At 41.3% G+C, this 27325-nt stretch overlaps 1 protein-coding gene across 5 annotated transcripts in view; it reads left to right on the top strand.

Annotated features, from left to right (window-relative positions):
* Positions 1 to 27325, top strand: part of C8H1orf226 (chromosome 8 C1orf226 homolog) — a 344250-nt gene that overhangs the window by 276025 nt on the left and 40900 nt on the right. For all 5 annotated transcript variants that reach the window (XM_030936747.1, XM_030936746.1, XM_030936749.1 and 2 more), the window contains 2 exons: positions 12987 to 13095; positions 23650 to 23791. In XM_030936747.1, the coding sequence (XP_030792607.1) occupies positions 12987 to 13095; positions 23650 to 23791 (251 nt within the window). The remainder of the gene's footprint in view (positions 1 to 12986; positions 13096 to 23649; positions 23792 to 27325) is intronic.

The following is a 27325-nucleotide window of genomic DNA, read 5'->3' as shown; positions in this document are numbered from 1 at the left end:
CTGGGTATATACCCAAAGGATTATAAATTAGTCTACTACAAAGACACATGTACACGTATGTTTATTGCGGCACTATTCACAATAGCAAAGACTTGGAATCAACCCAAATGTCCATCTGTGACAGACTGGATTAAGAAAATGTGGCACATATACACCATGGAATACTATGCAGCCATAAAAAAGGATGAGTTTGCGTCCTTTGTAGGGACATGGATGCAGCTGGAAACCATCATTCTTAGCAAACTATCACAAGAAGAGAAAACCAAACACCGCATGTTCTCACTCATAGGTGGGAACTGAACAATGAGATCACTTGGACTCGGGAAGGGGAACATCACACACTGGGGTCTATCATGGGGAGGGGGGAGGGGGGAGGGGGGAGGAGGGAGGGATTGCATTGGGGAGTTATACATGATATAAATGATGAATTGATGGGTGCTGACGAGTTGATGGGTGCAGCACACCAACATGGTATAAGTATACATATGTAACAAACCTGCACGTTATGCACATGTACCCTAGAACTTAAAGTATAATAAAAAAAAAAAAAAAAAAAAAAAAAAAAAAACAGAGGTCATACTGGACCACCCCGACACCTGCTTTTGGGTGGTGGGGAGACAATGAGAAAAAGAACTTCTGGCATACAGCGTATGAAAATAATGGGAATTCTCAAGCAAGGACTTGCCTCCTTCACAGCCTTCTGCTCACACTTCTCCACCCTTTGCGGACAAGGAGTGGACAAAGAAGGGTACAAACCTTTGTTGATGATTATTTTGCACAGGGAAGACTTTTGCCTAATGCCTCTCGGCATATAACACTTGAAGGAAAGTATTTGCTGGCTTGAAAGCAAAAGGATAAACTTGAGGAAACAGAAGAGGAGGTGTCCTTACATGCTGCCTTCCAACCACCCCCTCCCCACATTTCCAAAAGAAAGATACAAGACTTTAAAAAAGTAACTGGAGCCTGGTGTGGTGGCTCACGCCTGTAATCGAAGCACTTCGGGATGCCGAGGCGGGCGGATCATGAGGTCAAGAGATCAAGACCATCCTGGCCAACATAGTGAAACCCCGTCTCTACTAAAAATACAAAAATTAGCTGAGCGTGGTGGCGTGCCTGTAGTCCCAGCTACTCAGGAGGCTGAGGCGGGAGAATCGCTTGAACCAGGGAGGTGGAGGTTACAGTGAGCCGAGATCATGCCACTGCACTCCAGTCTGGCGACAGAGTGAGACACCATCTCAAAAAAATAAATAAATAAAAATAAAAAAGTAATTGGAAATCAAAATGAGGTCAAAGATGAATGGGTTCGTTTTTTTCCCCACTTTGTTTTAAGGTCAGCCAGCGGCCTGGAAGTAAAGATACACAGTCCTTTAAAAAGCAGCGACACGGGTGCAGCTGCAGGCCATTATCCTGAGGGAATTAAAACAGACACCCCAAACCAAAGACTGCATGTTCCTGCTTATAATGGGAGCTAAACAATGGTTACACGTGGCCATAAAGATGGAAACAACAGACACTGGGGACTCCAAAAGGGAAGAGGGAGAAAAGGGGACAGGGACTGAAAAAGTTCCCATTGGTACTGTGTACGCTGTTTGGGTGATGGGTTCAATAGAAGCCCAGACTCCAGCCTTACGCAATATATCCATGTAACAAACCTACAGATGTACCCCCCTGAATCTAAAATAATAAAATAATTTTTAAAAACACACAAAAAAGAAAAAGACACTAGATTGTGATCGAGAGTGAGTTGTCCCAGGCCAAATCAGAATGGCTTGGACATTGCCCTGAAGGTGGGCCAGGTGAGATTTAGAAATGCTGACCCCTGGAGTACACACAAGCCCCTAGCAGTGGCTTGTTGTCTTATCTTCAAGTCCTGGGAGGAAGTGCCCTCAGATGAGTTCTGATTCAGAGCATGAGGTAGGCAGGTTAGAGCAACTGGAAAAATAACAATATTAGGAAAGAAAAGTATCTGGACCTGCCAGCCAGGCATGCTCCCACCCCTGGGAAGCTTGGGGAAGGAGGTGGATGCTCTTTCTTCGTTTCCCATCATGGCATATGGGACTCCTCAAGGCTGAGCAGGTGGCATGAGGGGGTATGGAGTTAGAGTCAGGTACAGAGGGAGTTATAGTGGGAATCCTCAGAAGCTCAAGTGGGAACTCAGCTGCCTTGGAAAGACAAGATGTGCTTATGATGTGTATCATATCCCTGGATTGGTTTATCTGAAGAAACATGGATGGAAAGTGGACAATCAGTCGGGGATGATAAAGAAATCCAGCGTGTCCCCTGAGAATCTTACCAACATGAGGATGAATTCGTTGGTGACCACAGAGACATCTATGAAGACATCAAGGACTTGGAAAAATAAGAGGAATAAAGAGAGCCAGCGTTTCCAGGTGGCATAAATGTAGCATGGGACTAATTTCTAGACCAGGTATAGAGAAAACAATAGTCATATAGGTAATGAATGACATTCAATATTCAAATGATATTTGATGATTAATCAGGCAGATGGTACAGAAGTTTTCAGAACTTGGTGAAGATTGCTAGGGTTCCAATTCTAACTCAGATACTATAGTGATTTGAAATACGTCCCTTAGAAAGATATGTTAGGATATGTTTCTCACCCCTGGTACCTGTGAATGTGGATGTTATTTGAATATAGGGACTTTGCAGATGTAATTAAGGTGAGGTCATATCAGGTTAGGGTGGACCCTAAATCCAGTGACCAGGGTCCTTACAAGAAGAGGGAAATTTGGACACAGGCACAGAGGAGACACAGGGAAGAATGCTGTGGGAAGGCAGAGGGAGCAGACTAGAGTGACACCGCTGCAAAGCTAAAAATGCCAAGGATTGTTGGCAGCAGCCAGAAGCTAGGAGAGATGTGGAACAGATTCTCCCTGAGAGCCTCTAGAAGGAATCAGCCTTAATTTTTGACTTCTGGCCTCCTGAACTGTGAGAGATGAAATTTCTGTTGTTTTAAGCTATCCAATTTGTCATAATTTGTTACAGCAGCCCTAAGAAATTAATACAGATACTACTGGCTGTGTGACCTTAAGAAAATGCACAGAGGTTACCTCTCTGTTTCTTCATCTGTAAAATGGAGATAGTAACTGTATTCACTTTATATGGTTGTTGTGAGGATTAGATGAGTTTTTACCTTAAGCAGTGCCTGACAGATGGTAAACACAATAGATTAGCAAATATTCTTCTTTGATCGCTTCAATTTAGTAAAGATTTTTTTTGAGCAACTACTACGTGGCAGACCCTACATGTAAGTCATTTCATTTGATTCTTGTAACAGTTCTGTGAACCTCTTCTTATCCCATTTTGCACTTAAGAAAACTAAGGCTCAGAGTATTAACTTGTTTTGAGAAAGCAGACGAGCTGCAACCTCAACTGAGCCTTTGGCTCTGTTCTGTCAGGTCTTCTATTCCACAAAATCACAGGCATCTTAATGTATAATGGGGAGTGGACAAGAAGGGGTATGAAGCTTTGTTGATGATTATTTTGCACTGTGAAGACTTTTGCCTAATGCCTCTCTGCATATAACACTTGAAGGAAAGTATTTGCTGGCTTGAAAGCAAGAGGATAAACTTGAGAAAAGAGAAGAGGAAGATGTAATTTTCTAGACAATGCTCCTCCAGCATATACCAGTCAAAGTAGTGTCCCTAATATTTGTGGTGTGTTCTTTTTCTCTCTGCTTTCTGGCTCTGGGAGAGAAGTTGTGTCTCTGAGCAAGAATCTTCAGGAAGTCTGAGGGTCCTGAAAAGTGTGGGATGGATGGTTTAAACCCCCCAAATGTGAACAAGCTACATATATGAACTCAGATAACATAGACACACAGAAGAAATAATTGGCACCCTGTGTAAACAGATTTGGTTTTTGACAGCCAACAGCAGGTGACAGTTATTTTGGAGAAATTTATGAGTGTTGGAGAGAAATTAAAGCCTTGAAATATATGAAAGGATTTTTGTGTAGTGGTTTTGTGAAAGACACTGTTTTTTTTTTTTTTTTTTTTTTTTTTTTTTTTTTTTTTTTGCCTGCCTGTCAAGTACTGAACAAGAAGAAATTAATTTATCCCAGTACTTGGCATTTAGAAAGTGCTATGTGATGGTTTGTGGTTGATTCAAATAAAGCAGGAGAGGTTTTAGTGGGACATAAGAAAAAAACTTGTTAACAGCTGTGAAATTAAAACATAAATTAACTGCTGAGATAGGCCATGAGGGTGCCTTAGCTAGACTTTCAAAAGATAAATATGCATTTGTCTGGCTCTTGCTAGCTCTTAAAACTCAATTGGTTGCTTATTCATTACTCTAGGTACACAGTAGATCTTTGTAACAATAAGTTAGACATTTGTGTAATTTTATTCCTTGAAGAAACCTTAGAAATCAGCTCTTATATTTGCTTTTCTCTGCCTGCAGTTGAAGAGATGAGCTTGACTGTCTCTCGAGGTCTTTCCCAGCCCTGGAATCCCAGGCTTCCTTCCAGACTGTGCTGTGATAAGGCAGACCTGTGAGATACATCCCAGTCATGGTGACAAGGGGTAACTGGGCAGTGTGGTCTCACACTTCAGGTGTCTGTGGAAGTCAGGCTGTGAAGTAAGGAGACCAGTTCCATGAGGGATTTTGGGCACCATTTCATGAGTTTATTACCCTTCTTTTTTGCCAGATAGCCCTGAGGAAGGTAGTCATCAAATTGAGAATGGCTAAAATGAGGAATGAGGAAGATGGAAATTATAATAACTTCAAATAAAAGCAAACCAGCTGATGTGATAACAAGCCGTGTATATACAGTGGGGGGAAAATGATAATCAGACCAAAGCAGTCATAGGAGAGAACAGTGATCAAGATGGGAGACAATGTTCTCTAAAGATTAAATTAAAAATAAATAAGATAGATGAGAAAAGAAAGAGTAACAGCTGCGACAGGACTGTGAAACTGTGTTCATGCTGCAGGGCTGGTTGAGAAGAGAAAAAGAAAGACACACCAGTATTCAGGCAGCATGCTAGGGATAGAAGTAAAGGGTGCATTCCTTCCTGTAGTGTCTGGTGGTGTTCTATCAGTGAAGCATTTGGAGGCTCTTATCAACCCACTACCCCTTCTGATATTTTTCCCAGTCCCTCTAAGGATAACACATTGGGGTCCCCAGAATTACACAGGCTGGGACACTTAGGGAATCCTTGTTCCCGAGAGCAGGAGTCATGCTGGATTTCCCAGGACCATGCCTTCACAGTTGGGCCTCATTCATCTGGTCTTGAGCAGCAGGTTGGTTCTGTTTTCTGTCTTCTGCATGTGTCGCATTGTGCTTCTTACGTTCCCAGAGGTTTTCCTTAAGAATACCACTTGAGGCCGGGCGCGGTGGCTCAAGCCTGTAATCCCAGCACTTTGGGAGGCCGAGACGGGTGAATCACGAGGTCAGGAGATCGAGACCATCCTGGCTAACACGGTGAAACCCCGTCTCTACTAAAAATACAAAAACTAGCTGGGCGAGGTGGCGGGCGCCTGTAGTCCCAGCTACTCGGGAGGCTGAGGCAGGAGAATGGCGTAAACCCGGGAGGCGGAGCTTGCAGTGAGCTGAGATCTGGCCACTGCACTCCAGTCCCGGCGACAGAGCGAGACTCCGCCTCAAAAAAAAAAAAAAAAAAAAAAAAAAAAAAAAAAAAAGAATACCACTTGATTTTGTCTCCACCATCTTCAGGTGACTTGGTACCTTATCTTTATCAGCTGATTTCATTTTGTATTGTCCTGAAGCATGTCTTTTGGGGTTAGGAATGCCCGTGCCTTCCAGGACCTCAAGAGAAAAATCTCTGTACCACACACTGGAGACTCCCCTAGCCTGACAGAGAGATATCAATGTTGGGAGAACAAGAAATATTTCTCTTTGTTTTTCCACTTGACATTTCTAAGTTTGTTTCCACAGTTTTCAAGTATTTGTACAACACTTCATGGGTTAGAGAATATTCATGCATCCGTTGTCACATCTGAACCTTATAATCACCCTGAAAGGTGTTTTTATTATTCTCACTTCAACGATTAAAAAAGAAGAAGGTTGAGAGAAGGAAAATAATTTGCTGAAGGTCCCTTGGTAGTCTACATCCTCTACCCTAAAGTTCTGTTTTGGGCTATGGCAGGAGAGGATTGCGTGTCAGGACCTGGGCTTGCTGGAAGACACCCAGTGGGTCTTGAGCAGGAGGCAAGGCACATGGATGTAGACTCAGGAAACCTTGCAGGTGACTCAAGACCTTTTACAGCCTCTGCAGTCCTAAAGTCAGCAGGCATTCCCCATGGAGATGAGGGGCATTAGAGGTAGAATGCTAATACCTAGGGAAATATGGCTGTTTTAGTCAGGGTTCTCCAGTGAAACAGAACCAATAGGATATATGTGTGTTTGTGTGTGTGTGTGTGTGTGTACGCGTGCGTGTGTGCTTCCACATATTACATGTGTTTATGTATATGTACACATACTTAATGTATACATACACATATAAGAAATATTTAAGGAATTGGCTCACATGATTATGGAGGCTGAGAAGTTCCAAGATCTGCAATTGGGAAGGTGGAGACCCAGGAATGCTAATATGTGGTTCCAGTCTGAGTCTGAAGACCTGAGAACCAGGAGAGCTGATGGTGTGAGTTTCAATCTGCACATTGGCAGGCTTGAGACCCAAGAAGAGCCTGACCTGGCTGGAGAAGACCGATGTCCCAGCTCAAAGCAATCAGGCAGGAGGCATTCCCTCTTACTCAACCTGTTTGTTCTATTCAGGTCTTCAATTGGATTATTGGATGAGGCCAGGGATGATGACAGAGTAAGATGAGGTCTCATGGCCAGAGACTGAAAGAGGGAATAAAGGATGAGAACTTGAAAACAACATAATTGATTCTAGTCAGGCCCCAAAATGTGAGATCATGAAGAAAAATCATGTGGCTGCCCAGATTTTCATAAAATGCTCCTTGAAAAGTACACAATATGGAAAGCAGAGCTTAAAAACAAGTATGAGTGCAAAGGAACAGCCATTACTGAGAGAGTTAAAACCCTGAATGCATTGGGCTTGTGGAAAAGGCTGAAGATGAGAGAGAAAGGGGTGTGAAGGAAGACAGAGTTGGCACATGGCAAGGGGAAACTCTCAATCCCTTTTTTCTAACTCTCTTGGTTTTTTTTTTTTTTTTCTTTTTTTTGCCTTTCAAGTAGAGAACTGATCTTCAAATTAGAAACACTAGAACATATGTGATTTTTAAAAACAGAAGTTTAAAACCAAGAGGAAAATGGAAGGTATTCCTCACTACTGTGTGTCCAGGCCTGAATCACTCAGCTTCTGGGTTCCTGAAAAATATGATTGCAAAATAATGATTGGCCATCTTTGCAAAATTATGACGGATGGAGAAGAAACAAAAAGATTGCAAAAATAAAATAATGTACTTTTTAGAAACAGGGGCAAACCTGGATCAGGAATTACCAACTAGTGAATTTGTCATTGCTCCTGGGCAGAATTCTGGAAGAGATCATTAAGCAGATGGTCTGTGAGAACTTGGAAAAGGAAATCATGATCACTGGGAGCCAGTCCTAAAAAAACTAGTTACCCAAGTATGTTCAGGAAATGTGCCTTACAGCAGTTGTGCAAATTAGCTTTGAGCGTTTGAGTAGACTACAGTTTGAACCAGCAATGAGATGTTGTAACAGAAGAAAAAAATCATGATCAGAGATGCTTTGCTAAAAATTCAATTCTAGGACATAGAAAATATTTATCCAAATATACTCTGTGCTGTTCAGATCCCTTACAAATGAGTTCAGTTCTGTGAGCTGCCTTTTAAGATAGTCACTGGCAAGTTGGAATATGTACAGAAAAAGTTAAGAGAAGATGGAACTCATATTTATTGAGTAAGCAACTTACCATGTGTTGGGCATTGTGTAAAATGTGGTATGTGTGTTTTAATGCTTAAAACAATACCATGAAGAAGTCATTAATATGCCCATTTTAGATGAGGAAATGAAGGATTATGTAACTGAGTTTTTTGCCTCAGTTCAACAGCTAGAAGATAGCAAAGCTGAGACTAAGACTTGAACCTTTCTCATCCCCAAACCCATGCTCTTTCCACAGTGCAAACCTGCCAGAGAAATAAGGGACTTGGAAAATGGGCCAGTTGAGAAACTATTGAAGGAAGAAGTAGTTCACTTTAAAAATGAAAGGCATGCAGAGGAATCGGGGAGCGGGGAGGGCATCAGGAAGAATAGCTAATGCATGCCAGGCTTAATACCTAGGTGATGGGTTGATAGGTGCAGCAAACCACCATGGCACACGTTTACCTATGTAACCTGCACATCCTACACATGTACCCTGGAACTTAAAATAAATTTAAAAAAGAAAGGAGTAAATATAAACATGATGTTGTTTCCATATATTAAAATGTTGGCCATTTGGAAGAGGACTAGCCTTATTCTCTTAGATCCCTATGAATGGAACTAGAGCAGTAGTGTGGCAGTAATTAGAGCAGTTCACATTTATTAACCATTCACTATAAGCTGACCCCTCTGCACACATTCATTCTTTAAACCTTACTAGCATGAGTGAGGTACAGCACAATGATTGTGCCTGTTTCACAGGTGAAGAACAAGAAGGGAGTTGAGATAATGACCAGGGTGTCCCAGCTAGTAAGTGGCAAAGCTTGGGCTGAAATCCAGGTCTGTCCCCCTCAGGGCCAGTGTTCTCAGCCATTTTCCTCCACTGCATTCCTGTTGGCAGAATTCCAGTCAACATGAGGGTAAATAAAACCTCTTAAAGAGGGATCAGATACTTTGTTAGAGAGTGAATTGCCTATCAGTGATGAATCCTGACCGACAGAGATGCTGGCTCGTATCCAGGCCTGATGACCCCACAGCTTTCTTTCTACTCTAAATTGTTGTTGTCGTTGTTGTTTTTCTATGATCTTGAGAGAAGCGAGTTTACCTATAGATGAATAGTTTGAGAAGGGGAGTATTGGTGGTGAGTCTAGTGGTTTTTAAAATCACGTTGTCCACCTAAATTCCAGCATGATGATAAACCCAAAATCCAGTTTCTTCCAGATAATGTTTTTCTTTCAGTCATTTATGGTAAGTTCTGTGGACATATCATGCATCTGCAGAAAGGTTTATTACTGTGTAAAAGCATAACAGTTCTGTTAGTAAGTAAATATTATAATGCTGTACATATTTTGAAATAAAAGTAAGAAATTTTAGGGCCAGCTGTGGTGGCTCATACCTGTAATCCCAGCTACTCAGGAGGCTGAAGCACAAGAATCACTTGAACCTGGGAGGCAGAGGTTGCCGTGAGCCAAGATTTCACCAAGAAAAAAAAGAGAGAGAGAGAGAAAGAAAAAAGAAATTTAAAGGAGAAGAAATTTTAGGAAAATTGAAGAGGGAATAAAACCTTATAAAACCTTATTAACATTATATGAACCATTTTGGTATCCTACTCTTTATAATTATAGTGAAAGTTGGGAAAATTGACTAAGGTACTTTTTGGAAGCAGGATTATCAGAACTACCCTAGACTGACTTAAGGATAAAGATGAAGAAGGAAAGAAAAAGGGAAATCTTTCCTATTCTCTTGAGCACTCACCTTCCTCTACTCTCCCCCAGTTTCTGCCACCCCCATAATCACAGTGCTTACGAAAACCAAGTAATGGAGAAATAAGAATTCTTAAAATATATTTCTTGATCTGGAAATTTGCGCCCAAGAGACCTTAATTTGCTGATTTATTAGTTTGTTGATGAATGAGGTCACATGGAAAAACTTTCTGCCTCTTGGTTGTGTTGGTGGAAACTTTTCTAAGCTTTAACTAGCTGACTTTTTGGTTAGCTAGAGATTATTTACTTTTAATAACAACATGCTAAATATCTGAAATCAAACATAGCAGAGCAGTCTCCAGAGAGCTGTGGTCCAAAGGCAGTGGCTGCATCCCTGTACAGTTCTTATCAGATTTTCTGAAAAGATGCTTTATCTGTTAAGGTTAAGTTAACCTTGGCTTAGTGCCATTCCTCTGTTCCTTCCACATCTCTGTCTTGTGGGCATGCCAGTTTGTGTTCAAATCTGCTGTATCAGTTTTAAATCCAGTTCTCAGTCCTCTGGGTATTACATAAGAATAAATTAACTAAAGAATCCAAGAAATTTTACGTGTGATGCTGAACTAACTGGATCTGACTTCCTTGGGGGAAAATGAATAGCCAGGCGGATCACATTTTAGATGCTCATTAATGACAGCTGGAACACCTCCCTCCATTCTAAGCAGGCAAGGAACCTCCCACGTGCTAATCACTGTGCTGGCACTGGGGATACCGAGATGTGTTCCTTGTTCCTTCAAGAAGCACATATAAAAACATCATAGTGTGAGATATGTGCTGTGGCAAAGTTGAGCCCCAGGGTATTCAGCAACTCAGACTACTGAAGAAAAGGGAGGGGAAGGCTGCTCTGAACAAAGTCTTGGAGGCCGCCAAAGGTGTTCACAGCAGTTGCAGAGCTGGAAAAATGCACACGCCTAGTTCTGCAGGCCTGTGTAGGTCAGGACTCTGAAGGGAGATGACCACGGAAAGGTAGGTACACCATGCTAAGGAGTTTGGACTTTATCCTAAAAGCAGTAGGAAGCCTTTGGATGGCTTTAAGAGGAAAATGATGGGATGTAATTTGCCTTTTTAAAAATAACACTTTGCTAGCAATGTAGAGAATGGGTTCACAATAGGTGAGTTAGGAAGCAGAGCAGCACACTGTTTAGAGGATGTTGTAAAAATCCAGGTGAAAAATGAGAACTCTTGATGATCAATACCTTGGAGTTGAAGAGAAAAACATAAACCAAAGACATATTAGGGAGCGAGTCTTCAAGGAACTTGTTCATGAGTGATGGATATTGGGGAACAGTGGAGGAAGCCATTGAGAATGACACCTGGGTTTCTGGCTTGAGTAGGTATGGTTTCCCCTTATCAAGATGGGACTTGGAGAATTATGGGGAATATGATGAATTCACTCAAGGGTATGAGGAATTTGAGAAGCTTGAGAACCATTCAGGAGGAGATGTCCAGGAAGGTTGGCTGAATGGGCCTGGAACTCAGGCAGGAGATGCTGAGATACAATTGTTGATTTGTCCCTTTGATGTTAGGAAGACAGTTTGGCATCATTAGAAGGATAGGGGACTGGAAACCACACTAAACAGCCTCTATTTCATTTAGAGATGATAGACATGTGAGATGTACTGAAATGCCTGCTAGCTGAGTTTAGCAGAGAAACCGCAGTCCCCAAGGTGAACTTGGGCTTTTTCACAGTATTGTTTTCCTCTCTGTGCCCACCTTTCCTTTGAATTTTCCTCCCAGGCTTCTTGGGGTCCTGTGGCAAGAATCTCAGTTACTAGGCTGTTTAGAGGCTACATCAGTAAGAGGATGTAAGATGGCATTTTACTAACTATTCTACCTCCTCAGTAACTCCTGGAAGTGTTACTATTAGTAGTCCCATTGTACAGATAACAAAACTGAGCCTCTGAGGGGTGACATAGCTTACTTTTTAGTAAGTGGCAAAGTTGTTGATGAAGTTGCTGACTCTAAATCACATTCTCTTTCTTCTGCACAGCCCAGACTTACACTAAAACAAATCAGGCCTGTTAAATGCTTGAACGAAAGCCATCAGTGTTGTTAGTGGTGAAAAATGTTTTGTGGAAATGATGTGGCCTCTTAGGTGCTACCAAGAGCAATACTCTCCTTGGACTGCCCAAAGCTAATTCCACTGATGCACCCACCCCAACTCCCTGCACCGACCCCACAGCAGTCAGACCTGGAGGCTCGGGGGGGTCCTGTCCTAAGCCGGCTTGAGATGCAGCCTCTAGGGCCTTGCTTATAATTTTCCCCCTTTCTCCGGCATTCCCTTCTCCCTACCTCTGCCCACCCCAAGCAGCCAGAATGATCCTTTAGTTTAAAGCATAAGCAAGTCAGTCCTCTGCTCAAAAGCTTCTGATGGCTTCTCATCTCACGTAGAATATAAGCCACAACCTTCAAAGCCTTCTACATTTTGGCCTCTGGCTGCATCTATGACCTTGTTGCTGACCATGCTCACTCCACTTGAACCACACTCCGTTGAGCCTCCCTAGGTGTTCCTTGAATGCTTTTAACACCTTCTGAACACAGCAGGGCTTGTAAACTTGCTGTTCCTACTTCCTGCCATGGTTTGGCTCAGGTATCTCAGTGACTGACTCCCTTCCCCCATTCGGATCTCAGCCTCTCAGTGAGACCTCCCTGGCTACCCTGTCTAAAATAGCCCCCATCATGCTCCATCCCTTAGTCTGCCTGATTTTTCTTCATAGCACTTATTTTATATTTGCTTATTGTCATTGACTACACGTAAGCTCCATGGTTTCAGGGGCTTTTTCTGTCCTGTTCCTGGTGTGTCCCTGGCTGCTGGGATAGTGCCTGGCCTGCAGTGTGCACTCAGTGGCATTGGTTGAATCATGGAATGAACACATGGATGCTGTGGTCCAGGCAGAGAGGGGACAGAGAGTGGGATCACTATCACCAAAGGAACTAAGAGTATCTTAGTCCCTCCCAAGGTGGTAAGCATTGCTGGTTTCCCAAGTCTCTGCATTTGGGGATAATTGTAAACAGGCATCAGAAAACGTGTGTGCATCTTTCTGAGTAAGAAGCAGGTTTGTTGCTCTGATAAGGATGGGAATGATTTTTCCTTCTAACACACAAGTTACAGGGACAGGTTGGCCACCTCAGGAGATGGTTAACAATAGTGTCGTTTCCATGTCCTACCCATGCCCACTGTACCAAATCTGAAAGTCGCAGTGTTAGTGTTCGTGGAACCTGTTGAAAGTGCCTCCTGCACTGTGACTTTTTGATCCCGGAGGAAGAAGACTTTCTATAATAACTTGGCTCTCATGAGCTGTGCTTCAGAGTATCCTTAAACAGAACTTTCCTGGTTAGAGATTTGAACCTAAGGCCATTTTCAATGCATTTTTTCTGTTATTCTTCCTTTAGGATCTTCTATGTCTCTCATGATTCCCAAGACTTGAAGATCTTCAGTTATATCGCTCGAGATGGAGCCAGCAATATCTTCAGGTGTAACGTCTTTAAATCAAAGAAGAAGGTAAAGAGGCGGTTGCCGTCCATCTGCTATTTTCCTATAATAGATCCAGAGCACCCCCAACATTGGCCCATCTCCCTGTTGAAGATGGCTGTTGTAATGCCAACATGGGGGAACTATCTCAGTAGTCTGTCATTGCTCCTGTAAAATGGAATTCTCTTTTAGCATCATCTGAACTTTGTACTTAGTTACATACAGATAATTGGAGAGGGAATGACCATTGACTATGTGCTCTGGGATGAGAGCAATTAAACGGCACCAGGAGTGATGCTAACCTTAGCCCTGGAGTAGGAAAAAAGCGGTGTCTTGTGCTAAGGAGACCCTTCATCATAATTCTGTATATTGATTAGTGGGCTACAAAATATGAATACACATGGAGTCCGGTTTAGACTCAGTGTGTGATGTTGGTTATCCTGGGTGATTATTTGGTATGGCAACCCTGATACTCAAGTAAATGCAACTTTGAGGATTCTGAAGAGGCATTCTTTATATTAATGTCATTCCCCCAGGAGTCTAATACACACAACTGGGGTTTTAGAAGCCTAGAATCTAGCCCTGCCTCTCACTGGAACCCTGAGTGATGTTGTGTAGGTCTCGGTGTCCTCATCTGTGAAATGAAAAGAATCATCAAAATCAGCATTTCCTAAATGTGTTCTGTAAAACATTTATCAGCCAAAATGTTTCATGTTAAAACTACCTGATTTAAGTTGCTGAGGTCTGATAAAGAACATGTTGTTTAACCCAGAATTTCCCAAACTAATTTCACAATGGAACCATATTTTTTCCATGTAATATGTGTTAATATCCTGGGAACTATTTTTCTGCAGAGGAGATTTTGGAAAACACTGTATTTGTGCCCCTAAGTACCCTAATAAGTCCACCATTCTACAAACAAACTACTAAACCTGGCTTTCTACGAGAACTTCATTTTATGCCTCTTTTGTCTTCAGGCCTCTTTAATAGATATGTAGGTACCTTGTCAAGTACCTTGTCAATAACACATGCCAGGCTCCAGATTTATTGATAGGTGTCCTATTCCCTACCCTAGCTCCACAAAGAGAATTATGCTTTGTTAACTCAGCCTCTTCCTCTATGGAGATTTGTGCCCTTACCCACCCTGTTCCAGGCTTTTTAAATGCAGTTCATGGAGTTGGATGAAAAGTGCCACAACTGGAAAGATGGCAGGAATAAAAGAGTAACTCGCCAGACTTCACATCTAGATAATAGTATAGCTGAGAGGAGAAAAAAACATAAATGAGGCTAAGTCAAGCTGCATTAAGGAACTGATAGAAAGGGGAGTAGGAAGAGGGAGAGAAGGAAAAGCCATAGGCACTGGAGATGAGAAAGTGTAGGGTTTGGGAGAGTGCAAGGCTCATATGTGGCCTTGTGTAGGGGACCTGGGGAGGAGAGAAAAGGAAATACAAAGTGTTCCTGATCGCCATGAATTGGATCATCTGTAATGTTCTTTGACAGATGCAACAAAAGACTGGAATTCCCTTTTAATTCATTTTGAGTATTTGACTGTGCTTCTGATTTTAGTTTTGTACAAAGACTGGACCAAGTGGACCTTGGAATTTATTAGAGTTACAAATAACACATAATCATTTGCCAGGTTCTTTAGTAGTTAATCTTATTTTATCCTTATAACACATTTGTAAAGAAGGTTAAGACATGTAATTTTCCCTTCCCAATTTTACAGATGAATAAATTGAGGCTCAGAGAGATTAAATGACTTATCTGAGTTCTCATGAATGGGTACTGGCTAGAATAGAACCAGGAAGACATGCAGGACAAAAGAATTTTGAGCAGGAAACCTAGGTAAGAGGACCATTATATTATATTTGCCTTGCCATCAGATCTAACGTAGCAATATGGATGCAGTGGGGGCATCCACTTCTGACAAAACATGAGTTTAAGAGCAGTGCTCACTTGGAACTTTGATCTTGAAGTGAAGCACAGAATGGAGTTCCCATTATCCGTGAAAAGGAGTAGTCATCTGGTTCCCTGTCATGTCAGCTTACATCTCTTACAGCAAATTCTGATCTCTAGCTCTTGTTTCCTATACCCCTTTCACCCTCACCTCCTGAGACCCTACCTCTTCATAGAGTTGGTTCTCAGGCCCTTTCCTGGCCTGGAGCCATGCAGCTGAGGGGATTGTTTCCAGTCAGCCTGGGCGTTGAACCCCGCTGCTGCTGAGCTGTAGGTGGGAAGGCCAGTTTCCAAGCTAAGAAAGGGAAGTGAATTGTTCAGCGAAGGATGCCAGAATTGGGGAGGGCTGGGGAACACATCTGCCAGGTTTTGCTTGGCCTCCTGCTTAGCCTCCAAACGTGGTGATTTACCTTTTTTATAAAGCACTTCTAATGTCAAGAGATAATGGTTAACTTGGGAAGGAGTTTTAACTGGCAAATCATAGGAATGTTTCAGAAGTGGCGGGCGGTGGGGAAAGGACTGCAGAGGACATGTGTGTTGCGGAGATGTTGCTGGGTCATTGGAAGTCAATAGGGAGACCTCTTGACTGGAAGCCCGCAGATGTGGATGTTCTCCAGAGCTCTCCTGTTGGTCATAGTGTGTAGAAAAACCTTGTCTGAGATCCTTGTTATGTCGGAACTTTGGTTATTGCTGTTTCATATCACATCATATCACCTGTGTATATGCCCATGGCACATTTCTCATGACCTCTAATGGGATGTCATCATCACCCTACAGTTCGCATGGGGAAAGGGTTACTGCCTCTGTTGGTTGAGAATATGGGTCAGGTGTCTCAGCTTTCCTGGTTGAGGGCCTCCCTTGACCTTGCTCCCTGCACAGCTATTACTCTGTACCTGTGAATTTCTTGGGCCATTCACACAGATAGCCAGTGTGGCTCCCACCTTGGGGGTTGTATCCTTGAGCTAAGCTTTTTTTCAACGGGGCTTTCACCAGAAGCTAGATAGCAAAATATTGAAGGAGTATAACATGATACCTGCTATGCTTCTATACTCCAGATTATCTAAGTTCCAGCCTCATATTACATCAAATAATAATATCTAACCTGTTTTGATTAGTTGCTATATGCCTGAGACTGTTCGAAGCTCTCTATATGAATGATCTAATTTTATTCCCACAGCAACCCTGTGAGGTAAAATGGGGCCTTAAGGCATGTAATGTGTGTAAAGACTCAGTAAGTAATGGAGTCAGAACTGAACCCAGAGGGTCTGACTGTGGAGCTCACACTCTTACCCACTCCATTATACTATTGTTGTTGGCTCATGAAGAAGTTATGTAACTCAGAAGTTGCTTTGTTTTCCAAGACCCATTTGTAACTGGGTTCTGCTGTAATTATTACATGGGTATGAAGAGCTTCTTAACTCTGAATGGCCCAAATCACTTTAACATAGATTTTCCTTTTTTCCTCATAATATCCTTGTATAGTTAATATTGACTCAATTTTGTACTTGAAGAAAGAAAAGGCCCAGGGAAGTAAATCACCCTTGGTCACACAGTGAATCAGTGATGCCACTGAGATTAGAAACAGGCTTCCTCCTTCCCAGGCCAGGACTTTGAATGCTAAACCCTGTTACACAAAACTCATATGAAAGATACGTGAGCCTTTCTGGACTTGAGTTTTCTCTATCCGTCAAATAAGATGAAAGGCATCTCAGGAATGCTGATTGTTGTGTGTGAAGTGACGTGATCTTTAAGGAACAAATTCTCTATGACTGGGGAGGATTGTCAGGGTTGTGGCGGAGGGACCCTAGCACTCTTCAGACCTGTGCTAGAAAGGAGGGATGGGAGTGGGTCTTTTCCTCACTGTGAGCATCCAGTGGAGATGCTTGCTAATAACATGGGCATTCCTTGTTTCCCCTCCTTGGGGGATATAATGATAGTATTGACTTGCAGGGCCTTTTGCCTCTCAAGAAGCCTCTTGCATGGTCTCTTGACCTCTCCCATGGAGTAGATGTCATCCTCCTGTCATTTTCTCCTAGCCCTAGGAGTATATGGCTGTCTGCCCTGATTACCAGTGACTGTACTTATTAATGCATCAGCGTGTGAAGTGCTGGTGATTAACAGGAGCTGCAGGCATCTCCCCATTATCTTCATGGGCAGCTCCTTGAAATAATTTTGCCTGCAATCACAGCTCAATTGGTTTGGGTTAGGAGAAATAATTTCCTCCTATAATGCTGTCACTATCAAATTGGAGGCCACAGCTGTGAAGTTGAACTATCCTTTAGAGGTTGCAATGGATTTTGAATGATGATGACAGCCATGTGCTAAAGAATAAGTCACTTGCCTGGTCAAGCTTATGAGATGAAAGATAGGAAAGTTCTAAAGTTAGGGAAAGAGTCTGTTTTTTATACTTTAGGTTGAGTTGGGAAGTCAAAATGCAGGAATCATGGGTCTCAGAACTCATCTAGGCTGAATCAGTCTCTTTATGGATGAGAAAATCAATACTGAGAAAGGTGAATTAACTGTCCACAGTCACCCAGTTGGTTCTGACAGCACTGGGATTGTAACTCAGATTTCTTTTCTCTAGGGTACTATGTTTCATGGACTAACAGAGTAGAAGGAAAAACACAGCTATCTATTGGAAACTTTAAGATGCAGTATGTCCTGTCAATGTAGAAAGTCACACCTGCTTTGAAACTAAACTTTCCTTATACTGAGCAATATTCTGATGTCCAAGGCATCACCTCAACCAAATTATATAATCGAATCCATTAAATAATGTGTTGGACAAAAACCTAACCCATCTACCATTTTAGAGCCTTAGTACTGTAGGTCCTACTGTGTATAGAAGTCCAAATATGAATGTATTTTCATGCTTTGGCATTGTAAATTCCATAGATTAAGATCATTTGATAGATATAAGCTGAATCTTTTACTAAGATTCCCCCCCACCCAAAAAAATACATTAAAGAATCATGACATTCCATTCTATTTTTGTCGAGATTCCGTGGCAGTTAAGGTCAAGATAAGGACATTATCTTTTATTGCTGTGATAGATGAGAATTATAAATCTGTGAGCTGACCTCATGGACTTCTGTTCTCTAAAATTCAGAACCACTTGTCAGTCAAATTTGAGTACTCAAAAGAGATGGGGGAGAGGAGGAGTGGAGGAGGGGACAGGGGAGTAGTAAACTAGAGAGCTGTAGATCATTAAAGAACCTTACCTGCAAGATGTGTGCCCCCATTCTTCTCTTTTTTCTCCTCTTATTATTGTCATTGTCATCATCATCTTCATCTGGTATTTTGTACTTATACTCTCCACTTGCTTATCTGATGACTCTTAATCCTCTTTGTAAGTTGTAAAGAGAGAGCTTCTTCCAGGACAGTGAAATTCAGAACAGTGCCCAAGATTATTTATCAAATCAGCTACAGAATATGACTAATAAGAATCATTCTTTACATACATATAGCACTTAAAGATTCCCAAATTTTATAGGACCAACCAATTACAAAGTCACTAAGAAAGAAAATAGAAAATAAAATCATGGTCTATGGCCATAACACCTTGAATGTGTCTGATCTCATTAGCTAAGCAGGGTCGGGCCTGGTGTGTGCTTTGATGGAAGAAAATAAAATCATGATTGACTATAATTTTTCTATGGGCCAGTGAGGTACAGGAATCAACCTTTCGATTTATGTCTTCCTAAAGCTACCACTGTCAGCTTTTGTTTGCTTTTGGGTGTACAACCCACAGTGATTGCAAATATAGTGTTACTTTCATGACCATTGCTGCAGTTCATCAAATGTTGACTCCTGCTAGGTATGAAGTTGATACCCACATTAGGTGTACTGAGGAGAACAGCTGTTCATTGCATTTGGACTTAACTTTGGTTCTGGTTTGAGGGATGTCCTAGGGTTGTGGGAGAAGGAGCTGTGTCAGCGTGAAAAGATGGGTGGTTTGAAGAAACATTGCTGTGCGTATAAGGTAAGTGTATACAGTTCTAAGCTTCCTTTCCCCCTGTATTTTAACAAAATTGCCTGTAATTGACACTCCCATGAGCTTCAGTGCTCTCCATCTGGAGCTAAGAGCCACTCTGAGGTTAGACATCCCTTTCCAGCTTTGAAAACATCAAAGCAACAATATCCAGCCTAATCTTGACAATGAAGAGCCCACAAATGCTCTGGGGCTATTAATAGAAAATGGCTTTTGGACAAGAAGATTTGATCTGTGTGGCAAAGCACTTTTAGGGGCTTATGTAAAACTAAACTGGATTTGTACAGAAATAATGCAGTATAATCATGCTTTAAAAAAAAAAAAAAATCTAGTAAATTCCAGAGAATGGCCAGATTTTGAAAGGCTACCTTCTCAATGTTCCACTTGTCTACTCTTTGTACCTCACTGCCTTCAATCTTTAAACCTCCGCCTTAGTCTCCAAAGGCCTGTATGTCATCATGAGGTGGGAGCAACTGCTTCACCATGATCTAGAAGACCCACAGACAAGCATTCATAAAAACTTCTGGAAGGGACTCTTTTTAAAGCTGCTGTTTACCAGAGTTCTCCCTCTTGGGTGAAGACATGGCTAATTAACAATAAAATCCCAGTGTGTATGATTCTTGCATTTCAGGGTTGAAGGCAAAACCAGTTTTCTTGCCCAGCAGGCCAGAAAGTGGGGTAACTAAGTAGGGTAGGCCTAGCAGGCAGGAGCCAGCCTGGTTGTGCAGAGAGCAGATGGTGAAAACATAGCCCCTGCCAGGCACAGGCTGCCTCTACTGACCACCTTCAAGTAATCACCTCCCTAACGAGGTCCTCATATAGAATCCTCTAAAAGTAGACTTTTTAATGGTGAAGCAAGGAGAGCCTAAAAGGTCAAGGGACATCAGAACTCACATAGCCATTTATGAGTACAGTGAAGAGCTGTTTAGCCCCTTCTGACTCCTGGAGTGGTAGATAGGAAGGACAATTCTTTTATGTGTATGTATGTAGTCATTCTGTAAAACAGTTAGAGTAGCTTGATTATGTGTTCCAGTGCAGAGGGCTCTTTATAAAACATGCTACTGTGTCCTTTTACTGTGAATAGGAATGTAACTTTCACATTAAAGGAGTAAAATAAAGGATAAATTAAACAATTTTATTTAATTTATTAATTTAATTATTAAACTATTTACCACTCAGTGTGCAGATCTAGAACTCTTAATGCAACAATTTCCTCACGTATAGAAACTATCATACTAGTTCAGACCAAAGATCCATTTGGCTCAGGAATTTTCCTCTGATGCTATGGTGGAGGCTATGCTATCTGATGCACAGCCTTTTGGATGTTAGCATACATGCGTAAGAGGTGATTCCCTTAGTCACTTCATGTTTCTATTATGATAAAAATAGTTCCACCTTTCCTGCACTGCTTTTTCTTTTCTATCTTAATTGCCTCTTGGTGCAGTGAATTCCATAGTCAGGATAAAACATTTCTTGAGCATTTACTGTATGCCAGGCACTGTGGTAGGTGCTATCATATATTCAGTTTTTCAGTGCAATTACAGAAATACTATAGAGAACAACTGATGGAGGGAGAATAGGAAGGAAATGGGAGGCTGAAGGATGGGATGCCCTTTCCAGAATGGGGAAGGCAGGACCAGTAAACCTAAAGTCTGTGTTTTCTACGTTTTCAGGGGAATCAGGTAGAGATTAGGGTCAGCTGCTAATGCTAGTTAAAAATACTAGTAAAATGTAAAAATGAAGTGTTATCAATATTAAGCATTAAAACCAGCCCACTTCCTTATAGCCACTTTGGGCTTATAGATGGTTGAACATGTGAGTATGTTCCACATGTTTGTCCTTGATAAAGGTAGCAGAATAAAGATTTGAGCTGGAGTCTGCATCCTTAAGATGCTCAGTTCTGAGCATATCCTATCATCCATTGTCATCTTGTGATGCCTGAGAAATACAGGTCCTCTGTGAAGTCATTCTCCCACCACCTTTATCCTCTTATTTAAATCTGAGGGATTCCTTCCAAAGATAAATTTAGAAATTGGATTCCTACCCCTGTCTAATCCCATAGATCAGGGACATTTGTTTGAGGATCTTTAAATTTTTAATATCATCTTAAAAGCTGGTTAAAGGAAATATCTGTGATTTACAGAGATGATGGAATTTGTAACACATCCTCCTTAGGAAAACCTGAGATGTTATAGGAACAAACTCAGTAGTGAATTTGGAATTTTCTACATAACTGTATTTTAAAGGGGGAAGCTGGGTCTGTACCCTGGAAATGATACTGATGGGAAAAGACTAACTCAGTCTTTACAGATATTTATTCAGTATGAGATATCTGGGTTAATTCATGTAAGAGAATAAAGTATGGAATTAAACACTTAATCTCTACATATCATTTCGACTTACATTATTTTATTGTTACAACCTAAAACATTTACCTTTTTTACCTCTTGTAAAGATACCTGGGGGAGCAAAATTCCCAAAAGTCAGAGGAGAAAGTAGAGGAAAGTTTCTGTATAGTGGACACTGGGTATACGTGGTAGGCAGAATAAAGTCATACCTGAGGTTTAGTAAACTAGTAATGAGCTTTGCTGGAGATTATTAACCATAGGCAGTCTGCTCTTACTCTCATAAAAGGAATAGGAACCAAAAGGACTCAAGGCCTAGGGGAATAACACTTTTGGACGTAGGAGCCTTTTCTTCTCCCTTTTCACCTGAGAGTTAAGCTTCCTGGCACAGCCTCCTAAGCACAGCACAGCTTGATGGCTAATGGAAATGTAGAATGCTACATTTATTAGCTTTCTAGCCCACATTTGTTAGGGACTGTGTCTTCTAAATCACACCTTTTTGTGTGCTTTGGGAGTGGGAAGTGTAGGGGCTTCTTGCTTAGGACTGATGCCTACTGCTTCTCAACTTCCTGTGCAGATAGAACAGTCATCTCTTACACACTGTAGGCCTACAGTATGAGAAGGGGCCTAAGCCTGCCTTGTGGACACAGGAGGAAATTAAGGGTAGACATAGAAAACAAAGGTTCTGATTCACCACTGGGTGATGGTGGACCCCACAGAAGTTACCCATCTCCTCATGCTTCGCTTAAGGTTCTTGTCTCCCAGAAGTGTCAGGATGCTCCAGGTGAGAGACCAATGGAGAATATCCCTGGAGTTAGTATAATAGCTAAGAAAGGTTAGAGCTGTGAAACAATTACTTCTAGGAGGAGATTTGAACTGAAGAATATAAGGAGCAGTAGAGTTGACTTGAGATCTCAAATTGACATGTAGATGATAAGCAGTCAAGATGCCTTTTCACATTTATATGGATGCTCTGGCCTGAAATAAACAGAAGGAGCATAGAAATGACTCCAGGCTTGAGGAAAAGCAATTTTAGAAGTTATACCCAGCAGAGAATGGACTACAGCAGTGGTCCAAGGGTTCTGAGGTCCCTAGGAGTTCATGAAGATAGTAATGAGAAAGATGAACTCATTGTAATATGACCTTCATTTATGCATTTCATATTACAATTAGCTGATCTTTTTTTTTTTTTTTTTACTACCTTCAACAAGGCCTTATAGGCTTATCAAAACACTGGATATGAGTTAGGTAATGTAATACCAGCTACCTCATGCTGATGAAAAGCCCTACTTGATTGCTGCCGTTACCTGGGGGGGTTGGATGTGATTGATGGACTATATGGTGTCAACAGGTGGCCATGGCTGACCTGAAGTCAGATCATCAAAACATGATTAATGTTAGACTTGAGTATAGGGTGACAATCACAATTAGATTAAATTGTAGCCTGTGGTGGTGGGATGCTTGAGGTCCACTGAAGTAAGAGAAGCAGTGTGCTGAGCCCTTCCCAGCCTGAGCTCTGAAACTAAATAAACCACATCACTCATTTCTGTCCTTGAAAGAAAGAAAAAGCTGACATCATCAAACCATAATCAGTTATCCACCTTTGAGGCCATGCCCTGGAACCCCTGCATGTGGCTCTTCCTCACAGTCTGCATGGGTGGCCTAAGACTCTACATAAGGCTTCTTTGTCCTGTCTCTCCTCTCCTAGTTAAACGGTGGAATACTGGAAACTAGGGTCAAGTTCCCTTCTTGGGCTCTTAAAACAAGAGATTAAATACCAAAACAAAAGAAAGGAAGGAGCCACAGAACAGACACAAGCACATGAGGTCTTTGGAGTAAGTCTGGGCAAGGCTCACCTTAGATTTAGTTGGCTGCCAACTAGTAGTGTTCCAGAAGAGATGGGTGCTGAGCTTTCATTGGTTTCTGCTGTTTAGGCCATGGTTTCCAAGCCTCATGTTACCACTGCCCTTGCTCCGTAGGCGGTCCAGGAAAACTCAACATTTGCATATTGACTACTTGTGTTACCCATGGGAGGGAAGAATTGGGGCTAAGTCCATAATTGGCATATTTGCTATCTGTCCTTTCAGTTGACTGATTATTTCAGAACTGTGGTGACAGTTTCTGTTTTCTGGAGTATTTCAGGAAGGGAAAATGTCTTTGCACTCGTTTGTATGTGCATATCTGAGCAACTTTAGATTTTTCTGTCTCTTTCCTTTGCTGCTGCATGAGTTTCTGTCCACATGCCCCTTGCACATTCTCACCCACCCTGTTCTTCTCCTTTCTTCTTCCCAGAGCCAAGCTATGAGAATCGTTCGGACGGTAGGGCAGGCCTTTGAGGTCTGCCACAAGCTGAGCCTGCAGCACACGCAGCAGAATGCAGATGGTCAGGAAGATGGAGAGAGTGAGAGGAACAGCAACAGCTCAGGGGACCCAGGTAGGCACTGCGGCTTCTGCGGATGTGGGTGGGGAGGCAGTGCACACAGTAGGCTCCAGTGGATCACTGCCCCGAGCCCCAGGCTGTGAACTCATTTTAAGAAACATTTTATTTTTTCCATTTCTCTCTATATTCTAGATTCTCTTTAAGGAACTCATGTATTACTTTTATAACAGAAATTAAAGATGTTTAAATTATTAAATGAGGAAGTATTTAAACTGGATATCAGGGAGAGGCAGGGCTGCTATGCTCCCAAATCTGACTTCAAAGAAAATTTCAGTAAAAAAGCACCCCCATAAAACAAATTACAAAGAACATAAATTTATAATTACCTAGTTTGTTGTATTAAATTTCTAACTTCTGTAGTTCTATAAGCCCTCAATGTGGATAGTATTTTAATATCCCCAACTTTCAAGCCTCATTAAAAGTCAAGAAAGAGGCCGGGCGAGGTGGCTCACATCTGTTAATCCTAGCACTTTGGGAGGCTGAGATGGGCAGATCACTTGAGCCTAGGAGTTCAAGACTAGCCTGGCCAACATGGCGAATCCCCACCTCTACTAAAAATACAAAAATTAGCCAGGTGTGGTGGTACATGCCTATAGTCCCAGCTACTTGGAAGGCTGAGGCAGGAGAATTGCTTGAACCCAGGAGGCAGAGGTTGCAGTGAGCCAAGATTGTGCCACCGTACTCTAGCCTGGGCTACAGAGCTAGACTGCCTCAAAAAAAAAAAAAAAAAAAGGAGACAATAAATGTGAAAAAATGAAGTATGGGCAAGAAAAAGAGCAGGTAAAAAAAATATATTGCTTATGTTAATATTTAACATGGGAAACCCAAGAAAATAAACTGAGAACTATTAGAAATAATAAGAGAATTCAGCTAGAAAGTCAAAGTTAAATACAACATACAGATATATCTGTGATTTTCATATATTCCAAGAACAGCTGGTTAGAAGTCATAGTGGAGGAAAAAATCTTTTAAAATAACAATTAAGAAAATAAGATACTTATGAATAATCACAATAAAAATGTGTTTGTTTCCTCTGAAAAAAATCTTAAACAAATGGAAAGGCATGCCATATTCTTGGATGGGAAAGCTCAATATCATAAAAATGTTAATTCTCCCTTTGTTAATCTATAAATTTAACATGACAATACAGATTTCTAACAGCAGAAGAGGCCCCACAATAAGCTACAGTATTCAAAACCCATGGGATATAGCTAAAGCAGTGCTCAGAGGAAAATTCAAAGGTTTCGTTATTTACGTTAACAGATGACAAATCATGAAAGTCAAATGAATTAAGCATCCCACTCAAAAAGTTAAAAAACAACAAAAGAAACCCTAGCCTGCAAATGGCAGCATTGCAAAGTGGCTCAGAGAGAAGACCCTTGCTACGCATTGTAGCTGCACCAGTCACTGCCTGTGCAATCTTGGGCAAGTTCCATAACCTCTCTGAGCGTTAGTTTACTGTTTACTCTTCTGAAAAACAGAAATAGCAATACTGTGTACTTCAGAATTATTATCATAATTAGATAAACTGATATTTTTAACCGAGCCTAGTGCTTGGCACAGAGTATGCACCACATACATGTATGCTATTATTATTTTTAAGTAAATATGTGAAAATTTAAAAAACAAGAATAAAAAAAAATTCTGGAAAAGATGAATGATAGCAGAGGAGGAGTGGCTTTCTACTTATGAAAAGACATGATAAAGCTATAACAGGTAAAACTGTACTTATAATAGGTAAAACGCGTGTTCAAATAAGTGCCTGAATGGATCAGAATAGAAACTCATATACAGACCCAGATGTGTTTGCAAATTTAGCATATGATAGAGGGAGAATTCCTATGGAGAAAAATGTGGAAATCCTTATTAAATTTGAAAATTCGTATGCCTTTTGACCCCCAAATTTCCTTCAAATTCCCTTCTAAGAATTAATCCTAAAGGTAGACCCATACAGGTGTGAAATGATTTCGATATAAGGTTACATAGCAAAGAATTTGTTATAGAACCAAAGGATCAGAAACAGCAAGAGGAGACTTTTAAATAAATTACAATATGGTATGAATAATGGAATACTGCACAACCGTTAAGAAGAATAAGTTAGTTCTCTATGAACTGATTTAAAGCCATCTTCAAGATATGTTGCTTACTTAAAAACATCAAAGTTTGAAATTGTGAAAAAAGGAAAAAAACTAGAATTATGGGTATGATGTGCCACCAATTGTATTAAAAATGCATAGGTTTAAATGTGTGCATATATGTAGATATATATGTGTACACATGCAAGGACACACACACATTTCTTATGCATGGAATATCTCCAGAATAGTACACAAGAAACTGGTAACTGGTTCATCCTGGGAAAAGGAACTGGGTGGCTGAGGTGGCAGGAAGATTGACTTTTCACTGTGCTTTTACAGCCTTTATACTTTGGATATATATTAGTTATAAATCTTCAAAACCTGACATTATTTTCATCCTAGTGCTCAGTTTCTATGTGACTAGAGGGAATTACTTTACTTCTCTTTTGGCTTACTCATTTCTGTTAAGTAATGACATTCTATTACTAATGACAGCATCTCAGTGATCTTGACTCATAAAATATGATCACACAGATGGAGCCTTGCATTTTGTCATGTACCCTTGGCCAGTCTCAGTTTATAGCAGGCCATAGTACTACTGTGATGTAAACCTTAAAATTTTTCCATCTCTGTGATCTAGGGCTTAGAGATAAAACAAAGAGATAGAGGTAGACTTTGGCAAATATTTTATATATCTCCGCTGGTCAATTTTTAGAGCGTAATGGTGACAGTTTCCTATAAACCTAATATGAAGGACACATCAGACCTCTAGCTGGTTGCTTAGCTCAAAGAACAGAGGCCAATCTGCTCATTTCTGAATTGGAGGATTTGCCGTAAGAACTGCTAGCTGGAGAAGATCGAAGTCTTACATTGTTAACTCTTCTTTGGTCATGTCCATGCCCTGTTGGTGGCCTGGTTGGCGGAGAGCCACATCCTAACTCTCAAAAGCTTTTAAACCCACAGTCACATTGCCAGCCAGTATACACATGTACAAAGAAAGTTTAACCAAAAATGGAAACGGTATTTTCTCCGATGAAGACACCTATTCCTGGAGTGAAAGGGGTTGGACACAGAGAGGGTGCTCAGAAGTTGAGCGTTTGAACACTTACTATCATAGAACAACCGTCAGAGGAATTTAATCTAATCTCCAAGTACTTAATCAGAACCTGTCACTCAGCTGCTGGCCACAGAGGTCAGGGTTATATGGTCTGGCCAGGTGGAGAGAACCACCTGGATAGCATTTTATGTAAACAACACCAAGGGCTAGATCTTATTTCCCTTTTGCAGTGATAGCTGCTCTCTCCTGCCACTTCTGGCCCCTGCAGTAGTCTGCTGGGTGGAGTGGGTTTGATGTGATTCACGATTCCCTGGGGACTCAGTGGAGAGTCCATAAGGATCACTTCCTATCCTTTTCTTTCTGTCTTACCTCCCTCACTCCTCCCTTGTTCCC

Source organism: Rhinopithecus roxellana, chromosome 8 (assembly GCF_007565055.1).
Source record: "Rhinopithecus roxellana isolate Shanxi Qingling chromosome 8, ASM756505v1, whole genome shotgun sequence".
Classification (NCBI taxonomy): domain Eukaryota; kingdom Metazoa; phylum Chordata; class Mammalia; order Primates; family Cercopithecidae; genus Rhinopithecus; species Rhinopithecus roxellana.
This window is presented reverse-complemented; position numbering and strand designations above follow the sequence as displayed.